The sequence below is a fragment of the Melanerpes formicivorus genome, unplaced genomic scaffold (assembly GCF_026170545.1).
Source record: "Melanerpes formicivorus ecotype bairdi unplaced genomic scaffold, bMelFor1.0.p_v2 SCAF_30, whole genome shotgun sequence".
NCBI classification, from domain to species: domain Eukaryota; kingdom Metazoa; phylum Chordata; class Aves; order Piciformes; family Picidae; genus Melanerpes; species Melanerpes formicivorus.
This window is the reverse complement of record NW_027142382.1, coordinates 7,145,776-7,172,988: the sequence shown is the minus strand read 5'-3', so window position 1 is coordinate 7,172,988 and position 27,213 is coordinate 7,145,776. Positions and strand designations below refer to the sequence as shown.

Genomic DNA, 27,213 nt, shown 5'->3' with positions numbered 1-27,213 from the left:
GAGGTATGGTTTTAAAAATGTGTCTGTCTGTACTTCAGTGTGTGTGCTTAGATGTTATTTATGTCTCCAGAGTCTAGCTATACATGACTGAAATCTTACTATAATTTATTTAACTATCACATCCTGATCTCACAATTGTCGTTCATGTCGTACTGCCTTCTGTTCCTTATGGTAGGGAGCAAAGGGAGTTCTCCTGGCACATGCCCTAATGAAGATGTTGATTATTTAAGATTAATCAGCAACTAAAACACTTTACATGTGGCAAACAACTCACAAACAAACAAATTAACGCCCAAAAATCCTTCTTTAGTGGGCTGGGAGAGTGCAAAATTCCCCATAAGGACAGGAAAGTGATCCAGCGTTAGCAATGGGGTTTAAGAATTAAACAGTGACAAGACACAGAGGGAGCTCACAGACAAAAAAGACCCTGGCCATGAACATGGATGGCAAACAGGGAGGAAGCATTTTTCATTAAAACATTTGAGCAAATTAGGATCCATTATTCCATGATAAGGCCATAAAGAGATCTCCTTTTTTCACACTTGCTCTAATGTCATGATACAGTTGTTTTGATTTGTTTTGTTTTTAAATCAACTGGCAAGTCAGAGTAAGCAAAAAGCCCTGTTGGTTCTGTGGAGTATCAGAAAACACCATCATCACTGCATTGAGTTTAAGCTACTGTAACACGTGCTTAACACTTCTCTCTTACCAACCTTGTGCCACCTCTTTTTTTCTTAAGCTTCACTCAATTTGTTAGCCTAAGAGGCTGGCTCCTGTCGAATCCCTTGCTACTTCATGGGATTGTTTTATGTATATTTTATCAGTATTGCTGTATGGCAGCCAAGTTTATATCACCCTTTGTAATTCTTCTGCAAAGCAGCCAGATTTTGAAATATGATTAAAAAAACCCATAAGTCAATTCAAAAGGAAGGCTCTCAAATCCAATCACATTGTCCAATTACATTAATGCAATCTGAAGCTATAAAAAAAGCCCACCATCATTTATCTGGACACACAGACACCTATTCACTTGAAACTCAGGGTGTGAGTGTGTGTATGTGTGTGCTTAGGGACACTTTCCTTCCTTTTCCCCCTCAAAAGAGAGTCCCCCTTTGTTATTTTTTTCTCTGTAGAGATTTTGAAAGAGTGTAGACCCTCCCTTTCATGATGGCTGTTTTTGTGTGTGATATAGATGAAGGCACAAATTACTTTTCTTTTCCCTTGACATTCTCATGAAATTCTTTTAGTTGGAGCTTTACAAAAAAAACCACAGTTGCAAGAGTTAACATTTTGAGTGCTGACCTTCAAGCTCAACACTTGGGAAACACAGTAAATCACTGACACCAATCTAACCACTACCTGCAGCACAGGCTTCTTCCCTCTTGCTACCCAACAAGGAAAGGCAAGCGCCTTCAGAGAATAACTTGTTCTCCCCAACACAGGCAGAGGGAGAGACATCTGACAGTGCTGTCTCCTTCCACTGACGGTGGGAAGGAGCTCAGACAGTTAGCAGATGCTCCTCTAACTTTCTTGATAGCTGAGGTTAAGCAAGACAAAACACACCCAAAGTTAAGAATGAGCCTGATCTCATGCCTATCACATAGAACCTGCCAAAATGCCTGCATGGAGGCTGTCAAGCTGTTGCGGCTGACAGGGTTGCTGTTTGTCAGCTGAGCTGTGGCAGCTGGGCTTGGGTATCAATTCCTCGTGTGTGCCTGTATGTGGGTCCCATTTACAAAAAGAACACCACACTGGCTCAAGCCACCTTCATGACAGTGCAAGTGCCCACAGCTTAGCAGATGTGCAAGTACTTGTTAAGGCATGGGAATTTGCTCAGGCAAGACCATACCTCTTCAGCTTGTAAAAGCTCTGAGAAAAAAGGTAAAGATGACAGCTTATTTAAGTATAACTTTTCCAGTATCTGAGCTGTGTAACATGGACTTTTCTTTACAATGATGTATCACAAGGTCCCTTTATAGGTATTACAAACGTAAGTGTGTGGTGCTTTTGGCTACTAAGCAGAATAAACTAATGTAATTTTAGCACTCAGCAGATACATAACTCACTTTCTTCCCTAAGCAGGCATAGCATTTTACAGTCATCATATCGTAAAAATAAATAGAATCACAGTATCAGTCAGGCTTGGAAAGGACCACAAGGATCATCTAGTTCCAACCCCCCTACCATGAGCAGGGACACCCCTCACTAGATCAGGCTGGCCAGAGCCTCATCCAGCCTGGGCTTAAACACCTCCAGGGACGGGGCCCCAACCACCTCCCTGGACAACCCATTCCAGGGCTTCACCACTCTCATGGGGAAGAACTTCCTCCTCACATCCAGCCTGCATCTCCCCACCTCCAGTTTCATTCCATTCCCCCTAGTCCTATCACTACCTGAGATCCTGAGCAGTCCCTCCCCAGCCTTCCTGTAGGCCCCCTTCAGATACTGGAAGGCCACAATTAGGTCACTTTGGAGCCTTCTCTTCTCCAGACTGAACAGCCCCAACTCCTTCAGTCTGTCCTCACAGGAGAGGTGCTCCAGCCCTCTGCTCATCCTCCTGGCCCTTCTCTGGACACCTTCCAGCACCTCCAGATCCCTCTTGGAATAGGGGCTCCAGAACTGGAGGCAGTACTCCAGGTGGGGTCTCACCAGAGCTGAGTTGAGGGGGAGGATCACCTCCCTTGACCTGCTGGCCACACTTCTCCTGATGCAGCCCATAGGAGTCCACATTTCCCACATTCTGTTTTAAACCTTGACCTCATACCTTCCTTATTCGACCCTCAACTCACAAGCCCCTCCTAAGGTAGGAGAGTGCATCCCCACAATGTTATGGTACTTAGAAAATTCCAAAAAGAGATGGTCTGGATGAAGCTAGCCTAGTAGGCAGGCCTGGTGTATCTGCAAGGAACAGTACTGTGAGAAGTTTCCGAAAGATACGTTTCCTCCCCAGGAAAGCAGATAAGCAGGAAAACCACTCTCATAACTGTGACTTAAACTGCAAGATAATGCAATTTCATTTGAAAGGATAAAATAAAAACCAGTCAGCATACACTTTAAATTTGGCACAGAGTCCTGGCTTCATGTCTCCCAGAAGGTGCATCATCGTGTCCAGTAATTCCCGACTTGAACTAACCAAGAACTCACGGCCACATGCCAGCGCAGCCACATCTGGGAGAGAACACAGAACATCACCATCAAAGTCATGTTTCAGACAGAAGCTCATGCTCATTATCAGGACCACTAAAAATTGTCATCTACACAAACATCAAACTACATTCATCTACACAGCAAGTACTGAAGCAGCGAATTATACCAGTCAAACTCCTTCATAATCCTAGTTAATTGAAATACTTCTTCAGGAGTGGCCAGTATCCTACAAGTAACAGTGAATTATGAAGCAAGAAGTGGGGTTAGCTGACCCTTACAAGTTCCCCTCAAAAGAAACAAGATTGCAAACTGTTTTACAAAACTTTGTAAGACTATGAAGTCACCCAAGACACCAGCATTAACTAATTGATGCAGCACTGAAGAGCTGCATTTGCTGAAGCACATAAGGCAATGCAGACATTCCCAGTTCAAGTGGAATGGTGCTGTGAGAGGTAACAGTCACTTACTTGTTACAATCCCTGCCAAGGCTAATACAAACTGATTTTCATCAGAATCCAAATCCTGCTGTTTCATGTCCTCACTTAATGACTTCACAAAGCTCTCCATGGTCTGTGCAGTGATTGTGAAAAACTTTAGTGCTTTACTCTGCAAGCACAGAGGAGAAAAACAGATGATATGAGCTACCACAGCCGTGACTATTAGATGCTACAGCAAAACTGGGCAATCTTCAAAATCACTAGAACATCCAGTCACTAAAAACAACAACAGGAAATAGCTGGTATGCACTGGGTAACATATTTGATCCCCTAAAGTTTGAAGCCATCACCTCAGAAGAAAATAAGAAACTTCTATTTTCCATCTGTACCAGCTGCATTGTTCATATACACCACTGAGGATTCAGGGCAGAGAGACGAGGGGAACCTTCAGGGCCCCTGCCAGATGCTTTTCAGATGGATATTGACATACTCAGTACTTGGGAAACTACTTGCAAAACCCATCTTGCCATTCACCTGAGAGAGAAATAGGCTTTCCAATTGTGCTTCAGGATGCTTCATCCTGGCCTGCATCAGGAACAGTGTGGCCAGCAGGAGCAGGGAGGTCATTCTGCCCCTGTACACTGCACTGGTTAGGCCACACCTTGAGTCCTGTGTCCAGTTCTGGGCTCCTCAGTTTAGGAAGGAGGTTGACTTGCTGGAAGGTGTCCAGAGAAGGGCAACAAAGTTGGTGAGGGGCTTGGAACACAAGCCCTATGAGGAGAGGCTGAGGGAGCTGGGGTTGCTTAGCCTGGAGAGGAGGAGACTCAGGGGGGACCTTATTGCTCTCTACAACTACCTGAAGGGAGGTTGTAGACAGGCAGAGGTTGGTCTCTTCTCCCAGGCAGCCAGCACCAGAACAAGAGGACACAGTCTCAGGCTGTGCCAGGGGAGGTTTAGGTTGGATGTTAGGAAGAAGTTCTACACAGAGAGAGTGATTGCCCATTGGAATGGGCTGCCTGGGGAGGTGGTGGAGTCACCATCACTGGAGGTGTTCAGGAGGAGACTTGATGGGGTGCTTGGTGCCCTGGGTTAGTTGTTTAGGTGGGTTGGATTGGTTGATGGGTTGGACATGATGATCTTGAAGGTCTCTTCCAACCTGGTGTATTCTATGTATTCTATGTATACTCAAAGCTAAATGTATTATTTGAAACTAAACTAATTGTGTATTTACCTCCTAAACTCAGTATTTCAAACAGCAGAGTTAAAGCTTCTTTTACAAAAGTGAGGATATCATCTCTTTGCTTTGCAATAGCTGCACCAGGTGTTTTACATTTATTCAAGCTATTGCAGCAACTTTTGTCAAAACCCTATCCAGCTGAAGGCTGGAGAGCAGCTGGATATAGTGATTTGGCATGAGTTTTTCCTATGAAAATCAACAAAATATCCAGGGGAAAAAACCCACCACAACAAAAACAAACAGAATTCTATTGGATCCTAACAGGATTCATTCATTTTTCATACAGCATGGAACACAACAGGCTAGGTGTAAGTCTTTAGGAAAGGAAGCAGAATTCTCTTCTCAGTCACAGACTGAATTTGTCAGCAATGTCATATAAAAAAAGACAGTCATCACACCAGAGAGCACAAACAGGACTACAGCCCATAATTATGTTGTGCAGTCTTTTCCTTTCAGCTGCAATACTGTTCCATTCTGGGGTATCTCTGCTGAGGAAGAAGCCATCTGGCACAAAGCTCAGGGTAGGTCAAAGAGCCTGTACAAAGGTGCAGACAGAGTACACAAAGAAGAATGGAGAGAACCGTTTCTATTCATTAATAATTCTGACCTGTAAACCATTGCTGGAATACTTTTTCACACAGAGGATGCTGGGTTTGGTACCAAAAATTGCATAACAGAGAGCCCATAATTCCAGGTTTCTCAGTGTCTTTCAGAATTCTGCCAGTTGCTTCAAGAAGCAGCTGAAACTTTTAGTCATTCTTGGCTGCAAACCAATGGGACAGTCCAAGAAATGCCTGAACTTTCATTCATTTTGCAAAGAGACTGAAATTTATAATATTCTGTCAAAACCAGAGTTTTCATAACACATGTAAAGCTACTGGTGACATTTATCCCTCCTGCTGCACATTCATCCCATCAAATATACATGGCTCCAGTGGGGTGACTCCAGCTACAGGACATAAAGAGTAGGGTTGTGGTGGGTTGAAAATTCCCCCCAACATTAAATTGCCAGAACCTGCTCAGCTAGAATAGAATAGAATAGAATAGAATAGACCTTGGAGATCATCATGTCCAACCTATCATCCAACACCACCTAATCAACTAAACCATGCAGCCAAGCACCCCATCAAGTCTCCTCCTGAACACCTCCAATGATGGTGACTCCACCACCTCCCCAGGCAGCACATTCCAATGGGCAATCACTCTCTCTGTGTAGAATTTCTTCCTAACCTCCAGCCTAAACCTCCCCTGGTGCAGCTTGAGACTGTGTCCTCTTGTTCTGGTGCTGGTTCCCTGGGAGAAGAGCAAATGAAGCTCTATTTACAAGCAAAACCACAATCTACAATGAAATTTAATGAATGTATACAAAATATACAATATTTACAGGTGTTTACAATTTACAAACAGCACAAGAACCCCCTGGACAAAACCAGGCGGACTCCTAATAGCTTCCTCTTCCCTGCTCCTTTCCCTCTTCCCCCACCCTGCTGACTGACAGCCGCCTGAATATGAGCCAGCAGTGTGCCCAGGTGGCCAAGAAGGCCAATGGCATCCTGGCCTGCATTAGGAATAGTGTGGCCAGCAGGAGCAGGGAGGTCATAGTGCCCCTGTACTCTGCATTGGTTAGGCCACACCTTGAGTCCTGTGTCCAGTTCTGGGCCCCTCAGTTTAAGAAGGACATCGAGACACTTGAAGGTGTCCAGAGAAGGGCAACAAGGCTGGGGAGAGGCCTTGAGCACAGCCCTGTGAGGAGAGGCTGAGGGAGCTGGGGTTGCTTAGCCTGGAGAAGAGGAGGCTCAGGGGTGACCTCATTGCCCTCTACAACTACCTGAAACGTGGTTGTAGCCAGAAAGGGGTTGTTCTCCTCTCCCAGGCAACCAGCACCAGAACAAGGGGACACAGTCTCAAGCTGTGCCAGGGGAGGTTTAGACTTGAGGTGAGGAGAAAGTTCTTCACTGAGAGAGTCATTGGTCATTGGAATGTGCTGCCCAGGGAGGTGGTGGAGTCACCATCCCTGGAGGTGTTCAAGAGGGGATTGGACGTGGCACTTGGTGCCATGGTCTAGTCATGGGGTCTGTGTTGACAGGTTGGACTTGATGATCCTCAAGGTCTCTTCCAACCTTAGTGATACTGTGATAAAGAGAGAGAAAGGAAAAAACTGCACCTCTACATGTGCTGCATGCTTTTTATATGAATACCACACCTCAAAGATGGCAATTTTAACACAGGCAGTGATGACAGATTAAGCAGCAGAGAGCATGAGTGAAAATGGAAGAACTTAAGAGAGTCCACTATAGCAGACCATTATAAGCCATTATGAAACTAGGTATTCACAGAGGAACATAGCAGAGTACTGGCCAAATCAAGTACTTAGTATGTTGCACAGAAAACAAGCAAAATCCTTCTATTTGCCAGTCTCTTGAGGACACACTGGGGTCCGGTCTGCTGAGCCTTCTTTCCAAATAGCCATTATTTAACTAATGGTGAGGTCTGTGGGGCTGCAGCAGAGACCAATCAGATGTATAAAATAGCAAACATCACATAGTCTACATCGGTTCAGCTGATTAGATGGTGTTGGGTGATGGGTTGGACTTGATCTCGAAGGTCTTTTCCAACCTGGTTAATTCTATTCTATTCTGCTCTGTTAGTTGTAGTATTACTATAGTCCTTAACTATTGCTGGGTCTGTTCTTTTTCAAACAAGCTACTTGTGCATATTCAACACTGAAGACTTAAGATTCACTGAAGTCAAAGCAGCTAGGCTCTCTAAATTTCCAAGACTCATGCAAATATTAAGGCAGCACAAAGACTTAAATGAGTTAAGAATGGATGGATCTATCTTTCTTCCATGGAAATAGCTCCTCCAAGCTCTCTGCATCCACAGGAACTGCTGTGCACAGCCAGATTTATTTTCTTCTTCTATTAGCTTGCAATGATATTTACCTTGTGCTGGCTACATCCTTGCTTGCAGTTTAACTGCGTATGGTGGAACACAGGTAATCGATGTTTGGCAGCATAAAATGGAGTTACTGCTTTTATTCCCAGCCTGCTTCATGTCACTTTACAATTTCAACATTTCTTACATGAGAATGGATGGCTCTTAAAGAATATGTAATTCAGAAAACATTTTTGCTGTCCAATCAGTCTCTGAAAAATATCTTTATGTTGATGTGTGTCACAGAGCAAGGTCCTTATCTTAAAGGCCTCACAGCATTACCCTGTTAAGCGTCCACGTGCCATACTTACACCTCCTAGAATGGATTTAACAGCTTCCTCATTGCTAGATACACCCCACAACAATGTACACACTGCTGCACCCATTTCTGTGCAATACTCTGCTTGCTGCAGGATCTGCTGCTTGGCCTCATTCAGCTGCTGGCGGAGGTTTAGTTTCTCCTGAAACAGCAAAAGGCAATTTTGGTTTCACTTCATGTCAGCCACATCACGTTTCTAGGCCAAGGGACAGAACAAGAAACAACATCATGGCCATGAAATTAGGGGGTAGAGGAAGGCAAACTCACAGCAGCTGCAGATATACAGCTTCTCTACTGAGCTGTATCTAAGGAGCATGCACATTGTGGAGGCTGACAGTAACCAGAAGCCTGTCCACAAGGTCAGGCCAAGCAACCCACTGAGACTGAATGGCACCTAGGGAAGCCTGATAGGAGACTCTACTCCTCCTAAACAAATAGCTACATATCTCTTCAAGAGACAATGGATTTCAGCATCAGTGGTCAACCTTCCCAAACACCTTACAAAAGATACTGGAAACATCTTTTAGGAAGGGAGGGTTGTTTTGTTTTTCAAAACAGACTTCTGCCTTAGCCAACATGATGGTAGAGTTGCTGGATATCTAGGAAAAATACTGTTGCCTCTTCCAACTTTTTTCTTTGGAATATTACTCATTGGCAGTTGCAAACTAAGACAGAAAGCCTGGGAAAAAACATCTAAGGTCTGAAGTCTGGAGAGTCTTTCATATCAAGAAAACCCAGGCACGATCACACATCCATCACCTAAGTGAGGTCCTCAGTGTTCCTTGCCACAAAGCACAAGAGAGCACAGAGCAATGCAACACAACCAGCATGCAATTTCCATTTTGCAATGCTTTTTTTCAATCACATGGCAAGCTGGCCAGAAGAATACCATGAGATTAGGTATAGTTCTAGGCCTCCCTGGCTTTCTACCAACTGCCACAGGGGTAGCAAAGCTGCTGGACTTCTCAGCATGGAGCTAGTACAGTGAGGTGAAGGCAGGGATCCTGCAGTCTGTGGTATCTTAGGGTGGGAGGAGGTTTTCTGCTAACACTGAGTAGGGTGGTATTAAGAGTGCTGCAGGGTAAGATACAGGCCTAACTAGAAAAATCATGCTAATTCAAGTATTAAAAAAAAAAGAGAGGATCACAGATCATGTGATGACAAAAGAACAGAGGGACTTTGCTCTGCCCATTTTATGGGCATGGGATTCTCAGATTCACCCCAGAAAGCACCCTTCTCAGTCTAGCCTCCCCTGTGCACTTAGCTATCAGGAAATGAGAAGGAATCTTTTGTATGTCAGTTTTGAAAGCAAGGCAACAGGAAAAACCATCTTTCAACTATGTATTCCCAGCAAGCCTTTAAAATAAGTAACATTTCAGGAGTTAACCTCAACGTTTGGTGTGAAGGGGCTGGAAAGAACACAAACAAAGCCATCTCAAAATATACATAGCAGGGTATTAACCAGTACAAAGCTGCTTGTACGGTGCTCATGAATTACCTGCCTAGCCTCCTTTATCACACCTGACAGCCTGATTTGCATTGCTTTATCACACTGCTAATGGAACACAAAGCCTAGGATTCGTAAAGTTCAAATCAAATTTATGAACCAGACTTCAATGCATATTTGCTCTCTGGAGTCTCTTTCACCTTATATTTTACTGAATGCAAAAGACTCCACACTCACTGCTGATTGCCTAGGCACAGAAGTCCCAGGAAAAGTCTCCTGTTTCTTAACTCTTTCATCATCTTTAAGCAGGTTAGCCAAATCTCATCTTTTACATAACTTACTGGCAGACCTATCAGCATTTCTGACACCGTGTCCATGAGGCAATCTTCCTGTCTAACCCCTTTATTGTCCATCTTTCTTCTGTGTGCTGTCCTTAAGAAATTGCAGCTTTTAATAGATTATTTGCATTTTGCATTTGGATGCTATTACTGAATAGCAAGACATCAATACACTCTGTAATACCAAAGCTAGATGCCCCAACAAGGACACAAAGCCAGCACGAGAAATGCCAGCATTTTTACTAGATCGAAAGCAACATCAGAACAAAGGTACCAAGCAAGAAAAACAAAACAGTGCAGTCAAGAGCCAGGAAGATAAACGGTGTCTACAAAAGCAAATAACCTAGCTGGAAGCAACACCCCCTGAGGGCTCACATCACTAAGCAATTGCTGTGCTAGGCAACACCACCATCTTCAGGAAACGGTGGAGGCACAAGAATACAGCAGTGCGTAAGCACACAAAGATGAAGAGACAGACAAAGAAGACATCAACCATAAGTAATGTGCACTTCAAGTTTGGTTCAGGTTCAGATATGATGGCAATTCCCTAATCAGCAACAGAGCATCACACAGAAATTTTGTAATGCAAAATGTTGATTTATGATCCCCTAAAAGGGCATGACTAAAAAATAAAGTAACTTTTTCCTAAGATAAATTAGTGGAAAATAATTCAGACGATACAGAAGAACATCTATGGGAGAAGAGCAACCAAAAGAAAAACACCATGTAAAAAGTGGTGATTAACAGCAACAAAAATCACACCTATGCAATACACCATCTGGCTTTACCACAAAGAGCTAAACAGTTTCACAATGTACATTGGATTGTGCCTATCAGATAAATACACCTTTGTAGCATGCAGCAGAAGCCATTCAGACAGCAGCAAAGATATAAGAGATGTGATCAGGAACACCAAGGCAAATACTCTTAATAAATTATCCATGCTTTCAGTAAAACTTTCACCCAAAAGAAATCACAAGCCTAAGCCATGTGCCATGAAGACAAGGTGTGACCAACTTCATTAAAATGTAAAGCAGCAGCATCAGTAAGACCTCACTGTGCAGCAAAGGTAAATGAGTACCTGTTGTCAGACTGCAATAACTATCCCAGAAGCTAGTTAGTTTGAAGGAATATCCAGAGAGACATCTATTCCATCATACTTCACATTCACACCAAACTTCATTCCAAAATTTGTCCAGGCAGATGTGCCCTAACACTGCAGGTCTGAACTTTCTCATTTATTCCTTTTCCAAAAGGAAATAATTTCTGTAGATTCATTTATCTTTGTGCTGGCAGATGATGCTAACTCTGGAACCCAAACAAAGTAAGCTCCTGCTGACTACTGGAGATAGCTATCAGCTGCAAGGAAATAAACTTTTGAAGCAGAAAATCACATTTGGTTCTCTCACCTCTCTCAAAAATTAAGCCACTAGTCTGTGTGATCCTTTTTGAACCCAAACAGCGCCACAGAATACCCACAGTCTGAGAAGTCACGGTCTTTGCTATTCCTTCATTGTTAAGAATCTCCCCTCTCATAATCACTAAATACAATATTGACAGAGCAAAGGGAGCCCTGTAATTGTTCCTTGACTCACAGCTGTACATGGCAATTGGATCAATAGGTGCTTTGAGAAAGACTATTAAAACTAAACAAAGGTACACAGCTCACAGCAAGCCGAAAGAGAAGCCAGTTTCTCTTTGTACATTGTGCTGCTTACATTACCTTCTATTGACCTCTTTGAAAATACATTAAATTCAAAAGAACTGACCCTGCAAAGGACCTTTTGAGGCCTAATCTTCCCAAATAACCAACGTTTTACTTCTAATATGTTAACATAAAGAAAATGCTAATGGCTGATTTTTAACTTCACATACACTAGAACAAACGCTGCCAAGAAGCCAATAATACAACCCCATACATCCACACCTCATACAACACTGAAGAAAGATCTGTGCAGTTACGCAGGAGATGTGCACCTAAGTGGCAGACCAACTGTGTGAGTTTGTACCTCTGTTTGGACATGTTGAATATGCTTTTGGTACTGCATTATATTTTTTTTCTAGGCATAATATTGACCCTCCTGCCCTAGAAATATTGGGGGGGGGGGGCCACGCAAGCATCAGTTATGAACTAAGTCATTTACTAAGTAATTTACTCACCACCTGACTATATGAATAGAAATTCCAGTTTGTTTTTCAGGATGAAGACATGCTTTGTGACATGAACACAAAAAATGGAAACAGCTTTTGTTATTAAAACTCAAGCATAGGAATATCAATATTCTGACAGCAAATCTACCTTCTTCTCTCTCACGCAATCTGCCTGGGCTGTTTCCAGACGGGCTCTGAAGTGTTCACAATCCATTTTCAGCTGCTCGATTTCCTCCTCCTTTTTCTCCATGTCTGTGATAGAATAAATTAGACGAACGAACTAGTAAGTTATGACCCACAGACTTGCATTAAAGAAACGAGGCACTTAGTGCAACATTAATGAGGTGCTTTAACTATTTACTTGTGTTAGATCACCTCCTTGTGGCCAAACCGGTACATCGCAATTTGCCACACTTAACACAGTTCTTAGCAGAAACTAAAAGAATATGGTGTTTTGATTTAAACCAGGGAAAGACCTGAAAGAATCACATCTAGCTGTTAAATAGAATGTGCCAACAAATTATCATTCTGGAACTGAGCTGCATGTCCACAGAAGTTTAATGCTCTTTCCCCTCTCAATCTTCTACGTTATTTTCATCATGGTTTACACATCTGGTATCTTTGAAACTCAGTGAGTACAGTGGAAAATCTAAGAAAAAGAATACCAAGATCAGCCAAAAGTCAGGGCTTCAATACACAATGAACAAATTATATGAACAGCAAGAACAAAATGCAACTACTCCAAGCATTTTCAACGGATGTTTATCAACTATTTAAACACGGTGTCGGTGAAAGGCAAATGTTACAATTTCCTTAAAAAGATTCATCTCTGATGCTGTACATTCCAAATGGGAAGCTTTTTTTTTCCAGTGAGTGTAAATCAAGATACAAAGTCTTAGAAGATGTTATGAACCATTCAACCATGATGTCAGTGACAAGCAAATTTTACAATTCCCTTTAAAAAGCAAATCATCTCTGATGAGATAGATTCCAAATAAGCAGCTTTATTTTCGTGAGTGGAAATCAAGGTAGAAGTGCTACATTTCACAATTCCACTGTTTAAAAAAAATATATATCCTTTTGAAGGGCATTTTTAACAGTTGTTGCATATTGTGCTTTACTTTGAAAACCTGGATGCTCAGTATTTATACTGAGAAAAAGGAAACACGTGGAAGTAAATCCAGAAAACAATGTCCAAACAGCACCTGCTGCGATTTTGGTTACTTTAAGAAGCAAGTAGCGTGTCACTTTAAGCACCATACTCATCAGAATACAGTCCATGGCTTAACACAGTTCAAATACTTCCCTTTATGTAGTCAACATTCTTGAATGTACTTACCAAAAGAGTATATCAAATTCAATCATAAAAAGGTAACATCATTTGAAAAACCCCAGTCATTATCTAAGAAGCTTGGATCATGACATTTTATTTGTCAATCCTACGTTATTTGGAGATAACTTCTTTTTTGGTCCTAAATAACAAAATGTTGTCTTCCAAATACATGCACGTGGCTTGGAGCAGCAAGCATAAAGGAAAAGAATCCAGACACACAAAAAAAAGATGAGGGAAAAAAAAAAGGGAAAAGAGAAAAAAGAAAGAAAAGACAGAAGGAACTATCTCCATGCAGCCCTTGTGCAATTCTAAGCCATCAACACTAAGAATGAAGAGGGAAATGGAGTAACTGAAATTTTGAGCAATATCCCTGGTCAGTGGTGGGAAACTTGTTTAGCTTCCACCAAGTCAATTCACCAAGAAAATTCAGCCCCAAGCACCTATTTCTATGTGGGTATGAGTCTTAAGTACTTGACAAAGATACTTTGAGCGTGACTAGGGCATGCACTGTTTATCAATAGCATAGCAAGAACCTGTTTGTCCTTGCCAGTTAAGTACTACCCTGTGAAAATCTCTCTCACAGCAAAGAAACAAGTTCTCCTGAAGGAGAAGAATCACTTCAGCCCTGTGCTGAATTCAGGACCAATGAAGCAAGGGAGGTGGTTGAGGCCCCGTCCCTAGAGGTGTTTAAGCCCAGGCTGGATGAGGCTCTGGCCAGCCTGATCTAGTGTGGGGTGTCCCTGCCCATGGCAGGGGGGTTGGAACTAGATGATCCTTGTGGTCCCTTCCAACCCTGACTGATACTATGATACTATGAAATAAACACAGAAAGATGCCACATTGTTTGCTAGGAGCAGAATAAGCAGCAGACATTTTGATAACACTGAAGACTGCAGCTGTGCTGCTCACTCTTAACATGGTTCAGAGTAGCAAACAGGGAAGACTGACAGGTTCTCCCACTGGCTGCAAGTCCCAGCCTCTGATAAGAAAGTTCCCTCCCTCTTGATTCTAAAATCTTGACAGTCTGCCACCACCAAGTGAAGAAGCTGTTTTTACTATTAACTTGGATGTGTCCTTACACAAACAGGAAATAAGGTAACCTTACCACTGCAGTGGTAAATCAGACTCTGAGAAGACGTGGCATTCACTCCCGAGATAAGACAGCAGACTGAACAGCAGAATAAGGCACTGAGCACAATGAAAGAAGAGGAGGCCCACACTTCAGGCATGGGGTGTACTCATTCTCATCCATGCCATGGGTCACATCAGGGTATCTTCTGGACCAGAGATGTAATCTGAAAGCTCTGGGAGGTAGACAACTGAGTATGATTATGATGAATGACAACAAGCAATGGAATTCCAGTTCTACTGATCCAAATGCTAGATCAATGTTAAATGCTATAAATAACACTTCCCAAGTGGAGGGAGTTCCATTAAACATATACACACAGTAATACAGAAAATTTATTGGAGCTGTTTTTCTAACATTCCTGAGTCACACACTCTTCCTGAGGAAAGTAGCAGTAACAAAATAGGCTTTTTTTTTCTTCTATGAAATGAACCTTGGCAAGAGCCTTAGGAAGACCCTGTCACCAGTCTGAAAAGTAGGTATTGACTGCACTGACTGCTGCCAGCTCAGATCTCAGATACCACCTACAGGATGCTCCCATAGAAAATGGGTATCCTATTACCTAGACATAGAGGACACTGTCTCAAGCTGTGCCAGGGGAAGTTTAGGCTCGAGGTGAGGAGAAAGTTCTTCACAGCAAGAGTTATTAGCCATTGGAATGGGCTGCCCAGGGAGGTGGAGTCACCATCTCTGGAGGTGTTCAAGAGGGGACTGGATGTGACACTTGGTGCCATGGTTTAGTAGTCATGAGGTCTTGGGTGACAAGTTGGACTTGATGATCCTTGAGGTCTTTTCCAACCTTACTGATTCTATGATTCTGTAATACAAGTAAAACATGCAAAGATCTCAAAGTAGCTCAAAACTATTCAGAACTCCAAGAGTCTCACAACTGAAAGGGTCAGAGATGTTTAAAGTCTCCAGCTGTAATCTGCACTTCTTGAGGAGCATGTGAACCTGCTAACCACTTTGTTTGCAAGACTTAGAACTGTAACAGCTGATGAAAATGTAGATGTTAAAATCACCCATTAGGCTTCTGTAAGGACAATGCGAAGAAATATCTCTAGTAGCTGCCAGGACTCCTATGAGCTTCATATGACAAAATCAAGAGACTGTGTTTGGTGAAGAGCACCAAACTGCCCACCATTCTGAGACTGAAGACTGCTTGTGTCCCTGTGATGTTCAATCTTTAGTGAACTGTGTGCTCCAAAACCTAGCTTCAGTCTACATTACTGCATGCTGCAGAGTTAGGAGCAGACTGGAGTGGCAAAAATTACCACTTGACTTGTCCAGCTGCAAGGGTAAGCAATGACAAGAGCCTGAATAAATATGCAAAAGACCTCAGAAATTTCCCCTGTGGGGCTATACTCAGGAGTTCAAAGGCTGGATCTGCTCGAGGTATTCCTCCAAAAGATGCACAGACTGCTGGCCAGCCAGCAGAACACTTACAGTAAAGTCTTAAAATCCTCACATTGATGCTACAAACCTGCTGCCAGAAGGCCCTGACAGGATCTCCTTGATGCCTAGCAGAAGGAGAGTAAGAAGGATCAGTTAGAGAAATCTTGAGACTGAGCACTGAAAAAAAGTAAAACAAGGATATGATTAGCCAAGGATCTCCAACACTTAATGCAACTGGAAACAGTCCTTGATGCCTTGCGGGAGCATAGAGAACACTTTAGGATGACATTTTGACTGGCAGCAAGAGAAGTGGGACAGTCTTCTCACACCTCTGTCAGGATTTGATGTGATGGAAGAATCTTTCCTAAGAGTGGATCATTGAGACAGATGGAAGCTCTGACCCAATATATTGGTATCAAAGATGAGCCTCAAGGCTCTATCTTACTCTTTCTTAGCTTGCTGGTGCAAATCAGATTTCACATCATCACTTGATATTCTAAACAGACACACTCTCTAGCATCTGTCTCAGTGCTTGCCCCCTGTCATTCCACACAAAAACAGCTGAAGAGGTGAACTGTACTCTTGCGTGTAAGCTGCAGGCTAGGGATGGAAGCGACTGAGAGTTGGTCCTAATGGCACACAGGAGTGCTGCAACTGTTAAAAAATTACATGCAGAGAATTGTAACACTGAAAAATTGATCTTTAAGAAGAGCAGGAAAAAGACCCTTATAAGAGAGAGTCTTCAGCTTTCTTTTTTTTAATTATTAATATTTTTGGCAGTAAAAGAATACAAGCTAAAAAACAAGACAGAGTATATACAAGACTACTAACTCTTCCTTCAAACCTTTTATCCATAGCTATTTACCACCCAGTTTTGCTGTGCATCTAAAGGGGCACCTTGGAAAACATACTGCTTTCACCCTTTCACTAAGAGAAAATCACTTTTTTCCCCTGACAATTCAGGCAGTACGGGAAACTGTTATGTTTTTGTCAACAGTAGAGCATTTTGGAAGATTAATTTGACATGTCTAATTCTTTCTAATTAAGTTTGTAATATTCTTCATTACAAATGCATTCATCTACAGAAGCACTCAATGAACACCACCACAGTTTAATCTGGAATACCACCATGAACTCTGCAACTCTTCATAGGGGCATGTCAGTTTGTTCTAAGTTATTTTGGCAGAAACTCGTAAGAGCTTGTAACGTGGTACTACTCACTTGATTCAATAGCATCCAGTTTCTGGAACGTCCCCAGGATATCCCCGTTTACTATTCTGGGTAAGAAATCCCGCAATTGCATAACCTCAGTTGTCAGCCTTTCCAAGTCCCTCCTTCTAACTTTAACAAATTCCTCTTTGGCTTCAGCTTTCTGAAATGAAATAAAATAAAGCAAGCAAACAAATCAACAGCCAACCACAGTCACTGCTATAGCCTTGCAGTGCTTTTCTGCTTGAATTCCCTTCTCTCAGACAAAAATTAATCCTGAGTTAAGACCCAAAAAAAAAGTCTGCTAGTTTCTTCTTCTGACAAATTGCTGCTCTAATTACACAGTCCAAGAGAATCTGCATCACTTCAAAAGTTATACTGAAATTTCTGTCCCAAAAACTCCTGCTAAACTCCAGTTTCTGATGTAAGTACACATGCAGGGTTGTATCTTAAAAAGGTCACCATATACATGTAGGTATTAAAAAAAGTTCAAGGTCCTTTGCCTAAAACATTAATCTTCTAATATGCTTTCACAAAGCAAAATTGTAACTATTTTGCACCGCCCTGAGAATGGTGCAGAAGAAAATGAGATCCCTTATGTATCACATCTTGTTCCACAGGGAAGATACTACTTAACAACACCACAAACTATCTCCTATAGGTATGAAACATGCTATCCCCAGAGTCTTCTCCAGCCCAGCTAGGCAAAGCAAAAGTCATCATCACTGGTACAGACAAGGTTACTGTGGCATTCCTCTTTCCCAACCACTTCCTGTAATTCTCTCTTTAGCTTCCCTACTTCCTCAAGTTAAACATTTCCTTTCAGCTTTGCTTTCCTCTCTGTTTCTTTCTCAGGCAGTTGTATGGACAGAGCAGGCTAGTTCCAGCTTCCCTGTTTCAGAGGCATATGAACAGCAATGAAGGCATGGAAGAAATATTTTACTTCTAACTTGAATAGTATGCTCTAAGCTGCTTTATTATTAGGAAGTGGTAGTGTCAAACTTAGTATGGCCACATACCATCATGATTCCAGAAAAATAAAACACATTTAGGTCTCAATAAAGTATAGAATGAGTAAGTGGCAACAGAACCCCATAGAAAAGAACTACCTGCAAGTCAGCAACCAGTCACATAGGAATGAGAGAGAGGCAATTCAGTATTGCTCAATACTATGAAGCAAACTTTGGCATAAAACCTTCTCAGTTCACTGGCAGAAGCTAAATTCAAATGAACTACACTACCAAAGTACTGGAACTGAGACAGTAAGTGGATGAAAAAAAGGTACATTTTTAATTCCCACTGTACATGCTGATCTTTGTAACACTGCAGTTCCAAAAGGTAAGTTTACTTTCTCTGCTTGAGCAGATTCTCATCTCCTCCCACCACAACTGTGAGAACACAATCAGTGAGGTTTTCTGTCCAGGCCTGAACAGCAATGGCAAGTCACTGGACATAGGAAACTGGACTTCAGTCCTCACAGACCTCTTCGTGCAAGTGTCAGGCTGTCACTTATGTACCTCAGCTTATGTTATGTACCTGCATGATGTGAATCCCCCTTCCCAGCCCGGCAGGGGGCTGAACCAAGGAGTGGTCGTGGCTGGTATTGAGCACCCAGCAGCGAACAACCCCATCAGGGTGTTTCTGACACTCCTCTACCCTGCCACCACCAAGTTCCCCCTCATTTTCGCCCATAGATGTATTACGAGCCACCATTGCAGACAGGAGCCCTCCTAAGCTGCCTTAAGTTGAGCCCCAGAGGCTGAGCGTGCATCGCACAGCCAGTTTCCCAGCGACAACCCAGCCGGGCACCGCACGCCGCTGAGCTACGCAGGCCCCGCCATCTCCCCCTCAGAGCCCCATGAGTCCCAGACACAGAGCTGCCCGGCACAAAGGCTCCCCCTGCTCGCCCCCTCCGCGGCGGAGCGTCTCCACAACCCGACCCCGGGGCGGGCAGAGCTGCGGGAAGCGCGGTCCCAGCTGCGGGAAGCGCGGTCCCGCGGCCAGACCACCTCGGGCCAAGGCCGTGTCCGGCTGCGGGCCCCGCACGCGCTACCTGCGCGTCGCCAGCGAGGCCTGCGCGGCGCCACATCGCGCCTGCTGCCGCCAACAGCCGCGTGGGAGCAAGCGATGGAGCGAGGGTGTGAGGGCCGCCTCTCTGGCGTCACGACGCGCCACCGACCCCACCCCTCACCGTAGCCCCTCCCTCCCCTTTGCTGGGCTGGGCGGGGCCTGGAGCCAGGGTGCGACCCGCCCGCGGGTCCCCGTGCGGCTCTCTGGGCGCGGGTTGAGCCATGGGATCAGCTAGGTGGCGCCAATAGCCAGGCCATGCAGGGCACGGCTGTGGGGAGCTAGAGACCGGCCCTCGCTGGGGCAGGGGTTGACAGGGGCCGCGGGTAGGAGAAGGAGTCCTGGAAGGCATTCAGGACCCGGTCAGATCCTTCCTCCCATGCTTGCTTCTTCCCGTTCGTACCGATAAGTTTTCAAAGTGTAAGAAATGAGTTTGGGATGACACGCCCGCCGTGCCTCCAACAGCCATCGCCGCTAGCCGGCGGCGCCACCTCGCTCAGCCACCTCTAAGGCACCCTCCCTGATTACGAGAGAGGCGAGCGACGGGTCTGTCGGTGACGCCATCAAGCGGCGCTCGGCTTGGCGCGGCGCAGAGGGACGGGCTCGGACGGGACGGGATCAGGCCATGGCTCCTGCCGCTGTGCAGCCGCCTGAGGTTCAGTTCGCGCAGCGGCTGGCCGCCAACGAGAAGCGCATCCGCGACCGTGCCTTGAAGAAGCTGCGGGGGTACCTTAGCCTCCGGACCCAGCGCCCGGCCGGTAGGGCCCAGCACGGTGGGGTGGTCCGGCATGGCCATGCCCGGGATCGGTGGGACAGACAGGGACTGCAATTGTTGAGGCTGGGGCTGGGGCCGAGGCCACGGCCGGGACCTGGGCATGGACGTGGGCCGGGGCTGACGCAGTTTCCGTCAGTGGTGCGGCGCGGATGCGACGGCGGCCTTGGCAGGCCGGGCGGGAGTGCAGAAGCACGTGTGGCGAGAGCCGGGACGCTCCGCCTGTGGCCCGGGACGCTCCGCCTGTGGCCCGGCCCGCGCTGTCACCGCGGGACCGCGGCCTCTGGGTTCTCTGGGGTGGTTTTTTTTTTTTTGTTGTTGTTGTTGTTTTTCCTTGTTCTTGTTATTTTGGGTTGGGTTTTGTTTTGTTGTGGGATTTTTTGTTTGGTTGTTTTTTTTTTTTGGTTGGTTGGTTGGGGTGTTTTTTTGTCTGAGGAGGAGAGAGGTTGGTTTTCATTTTTCACTTTTATGTGCATGTTTTGTCACAGACAGTATTTGCCTCGCAGACCCCGGAACTGCCAAGCGCACTTGCCAGCAGTCTTAGAGGGACTGAGGGCCTGTCGGATCCTCGCCCATAAAGTTGCCTCACGGTAGCCATGGGCAGGCCGGGCACAGTATTGGCTCAGGGGGCTGGAGGATCTGCTTGGCCCAGAGTTCAAGTCTTGCTGGCAGTGTTAACAGTACTGGGATCAGAGTGGTATATCTCACATGCTCCTTCCCGAGAACAGGATGCAGATGCAACGACCTGACCCAGACTGTTATATAGAGCATGTAGTTTAATTTCCTGCTCTGCTGCCTGATAAGGTGGTGGCTGCCGGTTTCCATGACTGATATGTATGACGCAGTCAGTTCTCTTGTTACCTGTTCAGATTATCTGTTACCTCCACATTTGTCGTGTAAGAAGCTTTTCCCAACAGTTTATTATCCTACTCAGATACTGTTGCCTTAGAACTGGGAGTGCAGTGCATGGACACTTCAGGGGTGAGCCTGGAGACATCTTGTGTCTAGTCTCACCTCTACAACTACCTGAGGGGTGGTTGTGGCCGGGAAGGGGTTGGTCTCTTCTCCCAGGCAACCAGCACCAGAACAAGGGGACACAGTCTCAAGCTGCACCAGGGGAGGTTTAGACTGGAGGTGAGGAAGAAGTTCTTCACCGAGCGAGTCATTCGTCATTGGAATGGGTTGCCCAGGGAGGTGGTTGAGTCACCGTCCCTGAAGGTGTTCAAGAGGGGATTGGACGTGGCACTTGGTGCCATGGTCTAGTCATGAGGTCTGTGGTGACAGGTTGGACTCGATGATCCTCGAGGTCCTTTCCAACCTAAGTTATACTGTGATAGTCAATCTTACTGGTTTTGGCTAATGAGTTTGAAGCAATGCCAGTTTAAAGCCACCTGCACCCAAAAGTGCCTCCTGTGTACCCTCTTCATGTAAGCACAGGTGACGGAGGTGTACGAGGTCAGTCATAGCATTGTATGAACACATGGATCCAGTTGAATAAGTCTTCCTATTGGAGTGATAAGAAGCACAGTGAAGAGATGCCCAAGAGATTGTGTGATGTTTCAGGACTGTTTTTTTCAGCATACTCTTGCAAGCTGGACACAACATGGGAGGGAGACTGGTCACGAGCGTTTACAGAAGATTCTGACCTGGTAAATGTTCCTGCACCGTTTGGGAAACTAATAGTTCCTTGCCTTTGAGAAAGCCAGTCTAGACCTGACATCCTAAGAGCTAAACTGAAACTTGAATGCTGATTGAACCTGGGTTAATTCTTTGAAAAGATACTGGTCAATCAATGTTGCTCCTTCCTTTTACCCTCTTCCCTGTGCAGAGACTGTTTGACTCATTGTCTGCATTTGACAAAGAATGCATAAGAACAGCCTTACAGGGTCAGGCCAGAGAGGCAAATTGTCCATTATCCCATTTCTGAGAGCTATCAGAGATCTGGGGGTTATCTAGGGACCAGTAAGAGCAAGTGGAAGGTGTACATTACATTCCTACCAAGTACATCCTAAGCCTCCAGCTATTTTCACCTCTGGAGACTTCCTAAGCTGGACACAGCTTCTCTGTGTTGTTCTCTGTGTATACTGTTCTATACATCTCATTGCAAAAGTACAGATTCCTTTAAATTTCTGGAAGAAGCTTGCCAGATGGACCCAGCAACACCCTAATTGAGGAAAAGGTTGCAGGTTAAACTGATACTGGGAAAGCACCACAGGGACGTTTTCATCTGGGATGTAAACCTTTTCCATGTTAAAGCCAATCCACCATGAAATGTATGAGTAGGTGTCTGCATTTAGGCAGTGACATCTGCACCCCACCCCTCCAAGAAGGGGAATCAGGAAAAGGAAAGGAGATTCATGGGTTGAAATGGAAATTGATTTAAGAAAATAATAATTAAACCCCTAATATTAATACTAATAGAAGTACACACAGCTGTACTTATCTCATATACTGGTCCTGAGCTGTGCCCACCCAGAAGTGGATGCATGATGTCAAGCTCTGCAAGTGCCACAGCTCCAGCAAAAGCACAGCAGTCACAGCAAACAGGGGATTAGGCTTTGTGAGCAGAGTGATGGTGAGACCCTAGAGGGATTGCAACCGCTTGGGAAAAGGGATCGTCCCCAGCAGACTTTGCAGTGTGTAGTGAACGTGACATTTACATTAGGAATGCTTCTGTTGGCCAGTTTGGGTCAACTGCCCTGGCTTTTGCTCCTGGATTTAGCACCTGGCTGACTCAAGACTGCTATGTCATTATGGAGACCTGCATACCATGGCTGGCCATGAACAAAACCAAAGTGTCTTAATAGCTTTATTGTCACCTAATTTGATCGTGCAGCCTTCTCAAAAATACAGCTTTCCTGATTTAGTTCTAGAATTCTATCCCAGTGAAACCAGGACCATAGGAAACAAGGGTAACTCGGCTTCAGAACTCTTAGATTTACTTACTGTTATGTGCTATTCAAGCTAGTAATGTTAAAGCAAAGATGATCTTACTTGGAATTGGAGAGAAAGTGTTATGTTCAGGAGAGATTTCCTTTTCTTTAATAAGTGATTTATTAGTTAGCAGATGTGGTGGTGCTCGTGAAAATCATGCTGATCTCAATCAGCCCCATCCAGCTGGTCCCACCACGATGAGCTGAAATACTCACTGGCACACCAGTTTGTGAGGAGGTGGCCACTGCTGGGCCAGAATGGCCCCGATCTGGCTATTTACTGAGAAGTTTGTACATGGTTTAATTAACTTTCCCACAGCTCACTCCCCTCAAGCCCACTGTTTTGTCTTATTTGAACAGATGTTTTTTTCCCCAACTGCTTTTCCCATCCGCTTCAAAGATACAGCATTTAATTATCTGCTCCCATCCTTTCTCACATGATTCAAGGTGCAACATCATTTACCATACTCCAGGCTCCCACATAGGCAGGAAGGACGTCTAAACATTCCTTTGGCTTCCCACAGCAGGTTTATGTCCATCCAGCATTCTCAGAGATAGGAGGCTCACATGTTAGATAACCTAACTTGAAAAGCTGAGAGCACATTAGCTTTTGAAAGAGGTGGTGGAGTTCACCTGACATTCACCTCATTTGTGTGCTTCCTAGGTAGGCAGGACTACTCAGTATGGTCTGTGCTAAGGCTGAATTACAGGTCCTGCTGGGGAAACTTGGAAGGGCTCTTAATTTTCAGCAAGAAGTTGAACTCCACGGAAGGCACAGAAGTCATTATGTGTGTAGAAGAGCTTTGATGAGCACATTATGATTTGATGAGCCCAGGGAGGTGTTGGAAGCCTCATCCCTGGATGTTTTTAAGGCCAGGCTGGATGAGGCTCTGGGCAACCTGATCTAGAGGAGGGTGTTCCTATGCCATGGCAGGGGAGTTGGAACTAGATGATCCTTGAGGTCCCTTCCAACCCTGACAATTCTGTGATTCTGTGAATGTGTGCCTCATTCATGAAGGCAGCTACTGGTTTTCCAAGGTGAGCCTGTTTGGGCACAGCCTCTGGAAAGCTACTTTGGGGAACTCAGGGCACACTCCCTGCTACTAAGGCTGGTCTGGGGGGAAGGAATTTGGAACAAAAATAGAAATGGGTAGATTCAGATTGGATGTTTGAAAGAAGTTCTGCACCGTAAGGGTGGTGAGACACTGGAAAAGGTTCCCCAAGGAGGTGGTAGAAGCCCCATCCCTGGAGGTTTTGAAGGCCAGGCTGAATGTGGCTCTGAGCAACCTGATCTGGTGTGAGGTGTACCTGGCCATGGAACTAGATGATCCTTGAGGTCCCTTCCAACCCTGACAATTCTGTGATTATTCCTGGGAGGTGGTCTTTTTTTTTTCTTTTCTTGTTAGCTATCTTGAAACAGAAGAGCATGCTGCGCTAGGCTGATAAGAGGAGAACATAAAGACATCACTGAATGAATTGGTGAAAGGATAGTAAACAAAAGTAACTTGTAGTGAAAGAGGAACAATTGCTGAATGGTTCCCTGTCTGACAGAGCTGCACTTAGTTGGGCCCAAATCTATAAAGGTTTTATCTAATTTCCACTGAAGAGTACCTGTGTGGATCTGGTCCTTGGAAGTAATCTTGAATAGGAAAGATTGCAAGAATTTTAATGATGGCAGTGTCAAAACAGATTAAATCCCAAGCAGAAATGCTGACAAGGGTTCTTTTAAGGCAGCAAGCACATCTTTAGTGTGTGGTCATAACATCACTAGTCCAAGCTCCCACACTGTGCCGAGGGGCAGAACTAAACCAAATAAATTTCTCAAGGCACCTTTAAATTAAAGAAGGCCTCAATTTTTTTGCACTATGGTTCCTAATATAATAGATTCAGGTTTTAAAATAACCTCCCTTAAATGATAATTGTTAGCCAGCTGCAGATGGTGAGAGCAGGATAGATGAAGTTGAAAACCCCCATCTTGGAAGTCCTTTTTGGAGTGACTAGGATAAGGAAATTGCTCTAAAACATTTTTATCAGGGTCTTTTGTCAAATGGATGAAGGACTGCCTAGGACACTCTACAAAGCCCTCCGTGCATGAAAAGCAGCTCCATGGAAGTCTGTAGGCCCTGGAGAGGGAAGAATTCCTGTGTCATGTTCATCAGTAGCAGATGACATCCCCTAGACATAAGCCTAATGTTTGATGCCCCCGTACAGTTAAAGCTGCATGGGAGGTTAGGCCTGCTTCTTACTGCTAAGTACCATGTAACTCTGTTGAGAGTTAATTTTAACACTTCAATAAATACTAGATCATTGAATCAAGTTGTTTCATATTTCATCTTCACATTACTGCCAAATCTAAGTTAACCTTATAATTAATGTTGAATATTCCTAGATACATTGCTTCCTGTGTAACATTTTGCATATTCCCTTTGCTCAGCTCTGCTTCCTTCTTTTCAACAAAGCATGACTGTGGACAATTTAACTAACATGTTAATTTGGGGGTTTTTTCTGAGTGGAGAATGATGCAGTTGTTGTAATTGCTTTCAGATGACTTGGTCCAAGGAGGCCATACTCAGTTTAGATCTAGCAGTGGGGCTCAGACTTTTTGATTGGCAGATCCCTGAGAAGTTTTCAAAATTGACAGTGGTCTTTTTGGAATTAATTTGAGCTTACTGATGATGATTACATTTTTAACCTGATTTCTCTTCAAATTATTTGAGTACTTAATAGGCCATAGTTTGAAAGTGGCTGTAGTAAGTTACTGTAGCTATCTTGTAATGGCACACTGTTAGCATTTTATTTCCCAGGAATGTATTTGATATCATGAGTAATACAGTTTTTAAAAGGTTCTTGAGAAACTGTTGCTGGCAGTAAAATACTATTTTCCATGTGGTACTTAACCCTTATAATGTGTGATTTTGATTTATCTTAATATTCATCTCAAGCATGATTTCTTTGAAATCTTTCTTACTTTGGTACAAGGTAGAAGCTTACAGCCATGGAATCATTGAACTGCAACAAGCTGACTTCCACTTCCTCCTACCACTTCCACTGGGAACCAAGATTTACTCAAGAAAATATAACGAAAATAAAGAAGAAAGCAGGGAACAGAGGGAATTGCTTGAAAATATTTTGGTGCAAATTTGGTAGTTGTTTTTTTGATATTCAGAGTTCTTTTGTGCTGCAGGTGGCTTCAGCCAGGAAGAACTGCTGAAAATATGGAAAGGCCTGTTCTATTGTGTGTGGATGCAGGATAAACCTCTGCTGCAGGTATCCTAACTGGTTTTATGTTTGCTTGAGTGGATCTCTTCTAGAGGTACACAGACATACTAAATCAGAATAGTTAAAATTACTGTAGTGAATTTTGCTCACCTTTGCTCACCTGCTGCTGAAATGTGGCATGTATAGGAGAGGTGGCCATAACTCAGAGATTTTCACTACACGAACAGAAGCTTAAATAGCATCATGGTTGAAGTCACCTTCTGAATGGCAGGTATAGCTGTTAACCTTCCAGAACCAGAATTGAAATATCTGCTGTTATTTGGTGGAACTAAGCAGTAAGTGCAGATTGCCCTTAATTGCAGCTGCTAAGTATGTGCAACCTTTAGTTAGCCTAATTTGAATGGTGGACGCTTACTTTTCTTCTGTTAGCTTGGTAGCACTTCCTCTACTACCAACTTTGTTTCTACCAGTGACTTTTGTCAGGTGCTGCCAGTTTGTGTCCCTCCTTTCAAAACATACCAGTTTTGGAGTACCAGATCTTAGTAACCTCACTTAAACTTTATTCATACAAACAGACAAGTGGTTTGAAAATTGATTATCTCACACATAGCATAGAGAGCTCCACCTAGAATTACACTACATGAAAACAATACCCCTAAAGTTTTGCATCACTTGTTGATTCAAATACATGGGATTTTTCTCCTCTTAATTTAATTTTCTCTATTGTCAAAAAGATGATTTGGGCAGAGATAGATCAGGTGAAATGACCAGGGCTTGTTAACCTTAAATCTTCTCTTACAACTGATCTAACCCAAGTGGAATGATAACTACAGTACTAAAGCAGCTGTTAAAAAGTAGTTGTCATTATGAGGAATGTTTCATGATATTTGTATTTCTTATTGTTTGCATGTTTAGTGAGGAGACCAAGCTCTGCAGCACACTATACTAACTATATCTATTTACTTCTAGGAGGAACTTGTAAACAATATCTCACAGCTTATCCACATCATCCAGAATACAGAGACTCGTAAGTACTTGTACAGAGAGAGTGATTGCCCATTGGAATGGGCTGCCTGGGGAGGTGGTGGAGTCACCATCATTGGAGGTGTTCAGGAGGAGACTTGCTGGGGTGCTTGGTGCCATGGG

General features: G+C 44.1%; 2 protein-coding genes across 7 annotated transcripts in view; one reads left to right on the top strand and one right to left on the bottom strand.

Annotated features, from left to right (window-relative positions):
* HSF2BP (heat shock transcription factor 2 binding protein) overlaps window positions 1-19,642 on the bottom strand; it is a 34,075-nt gene extending 14,433 nt beyond the window's left edge. For 3 of the 5 annotated variants that reach the window (XM_068155171.1, XM_068155175.1, XM_068155172.1), the window contains exons 1-6: window positions 18,613-18,864; window positions 17,089-17,239; window positions 12,159-12,262; window positions 8,067-8,216; window positions 3,615-3,753; window positions 3,051-3,168 (exon numbers count right to left, since the gene is read on the bottom strand). In XM_068155171.1, coding sequence (XP_068011272.1) covers window positions 3,051-3,168; window positions 3,615-3,753; window positions 8,067-8,216; window positions 12,159-12,262; window positions 17,089-17,239; window positions 18,613-18,789 — 839 coding nt within the window. In that variant the 5' untranslated portion in view covers window positions 18,790-18,864. Of the gene's footprint in view, window positions 1-3,050; window positions 3,169-3,614; window positions 3,754-8,066; window positions 8,217-12,158; window positions 12,263-17,088; window positions 17,240-18,612; window positions 18,865-19,129; window positions 19,221-19,546 lie in introns of those variants that run through there. The other 2 variants (XM_068155173.1, XM_068155174.1) reach the window with 2 other exon arrangements.
* Window positions 19,643-19,714: 72 nt separating this feature from the next.
* Window positions 19,715-27,213, top strand: part of RRP1B (ribosomal RNA processing 1B) — a 28,390-nt gene continuing 20,891 nt past the window's right edge. Inside the window, exons 1-3 of one of the 2 annotated variants that reach the window (XM_068155168.1) lie at window positions 19,715-19,901; window positions 26,033-26,115; window positions 27,037-27,094. In XM_068155168.1, the coding sequence (XP_068011269.1) occupies window positions 19,769-19,901; window positions 26,033-26,115; window positions 27,037-27,094 (274 nt within the window). In that variant the 5' untranslated portion in view covers window positions 19,715-19,768. The remainder of the gene's footprint in view (window positions 19,902-26,032; window positions 26,116-27,036; window positions 27,095-27,213) is intronic. The other variant, XM_068155169.1, reaches the window with a different exon arrangement.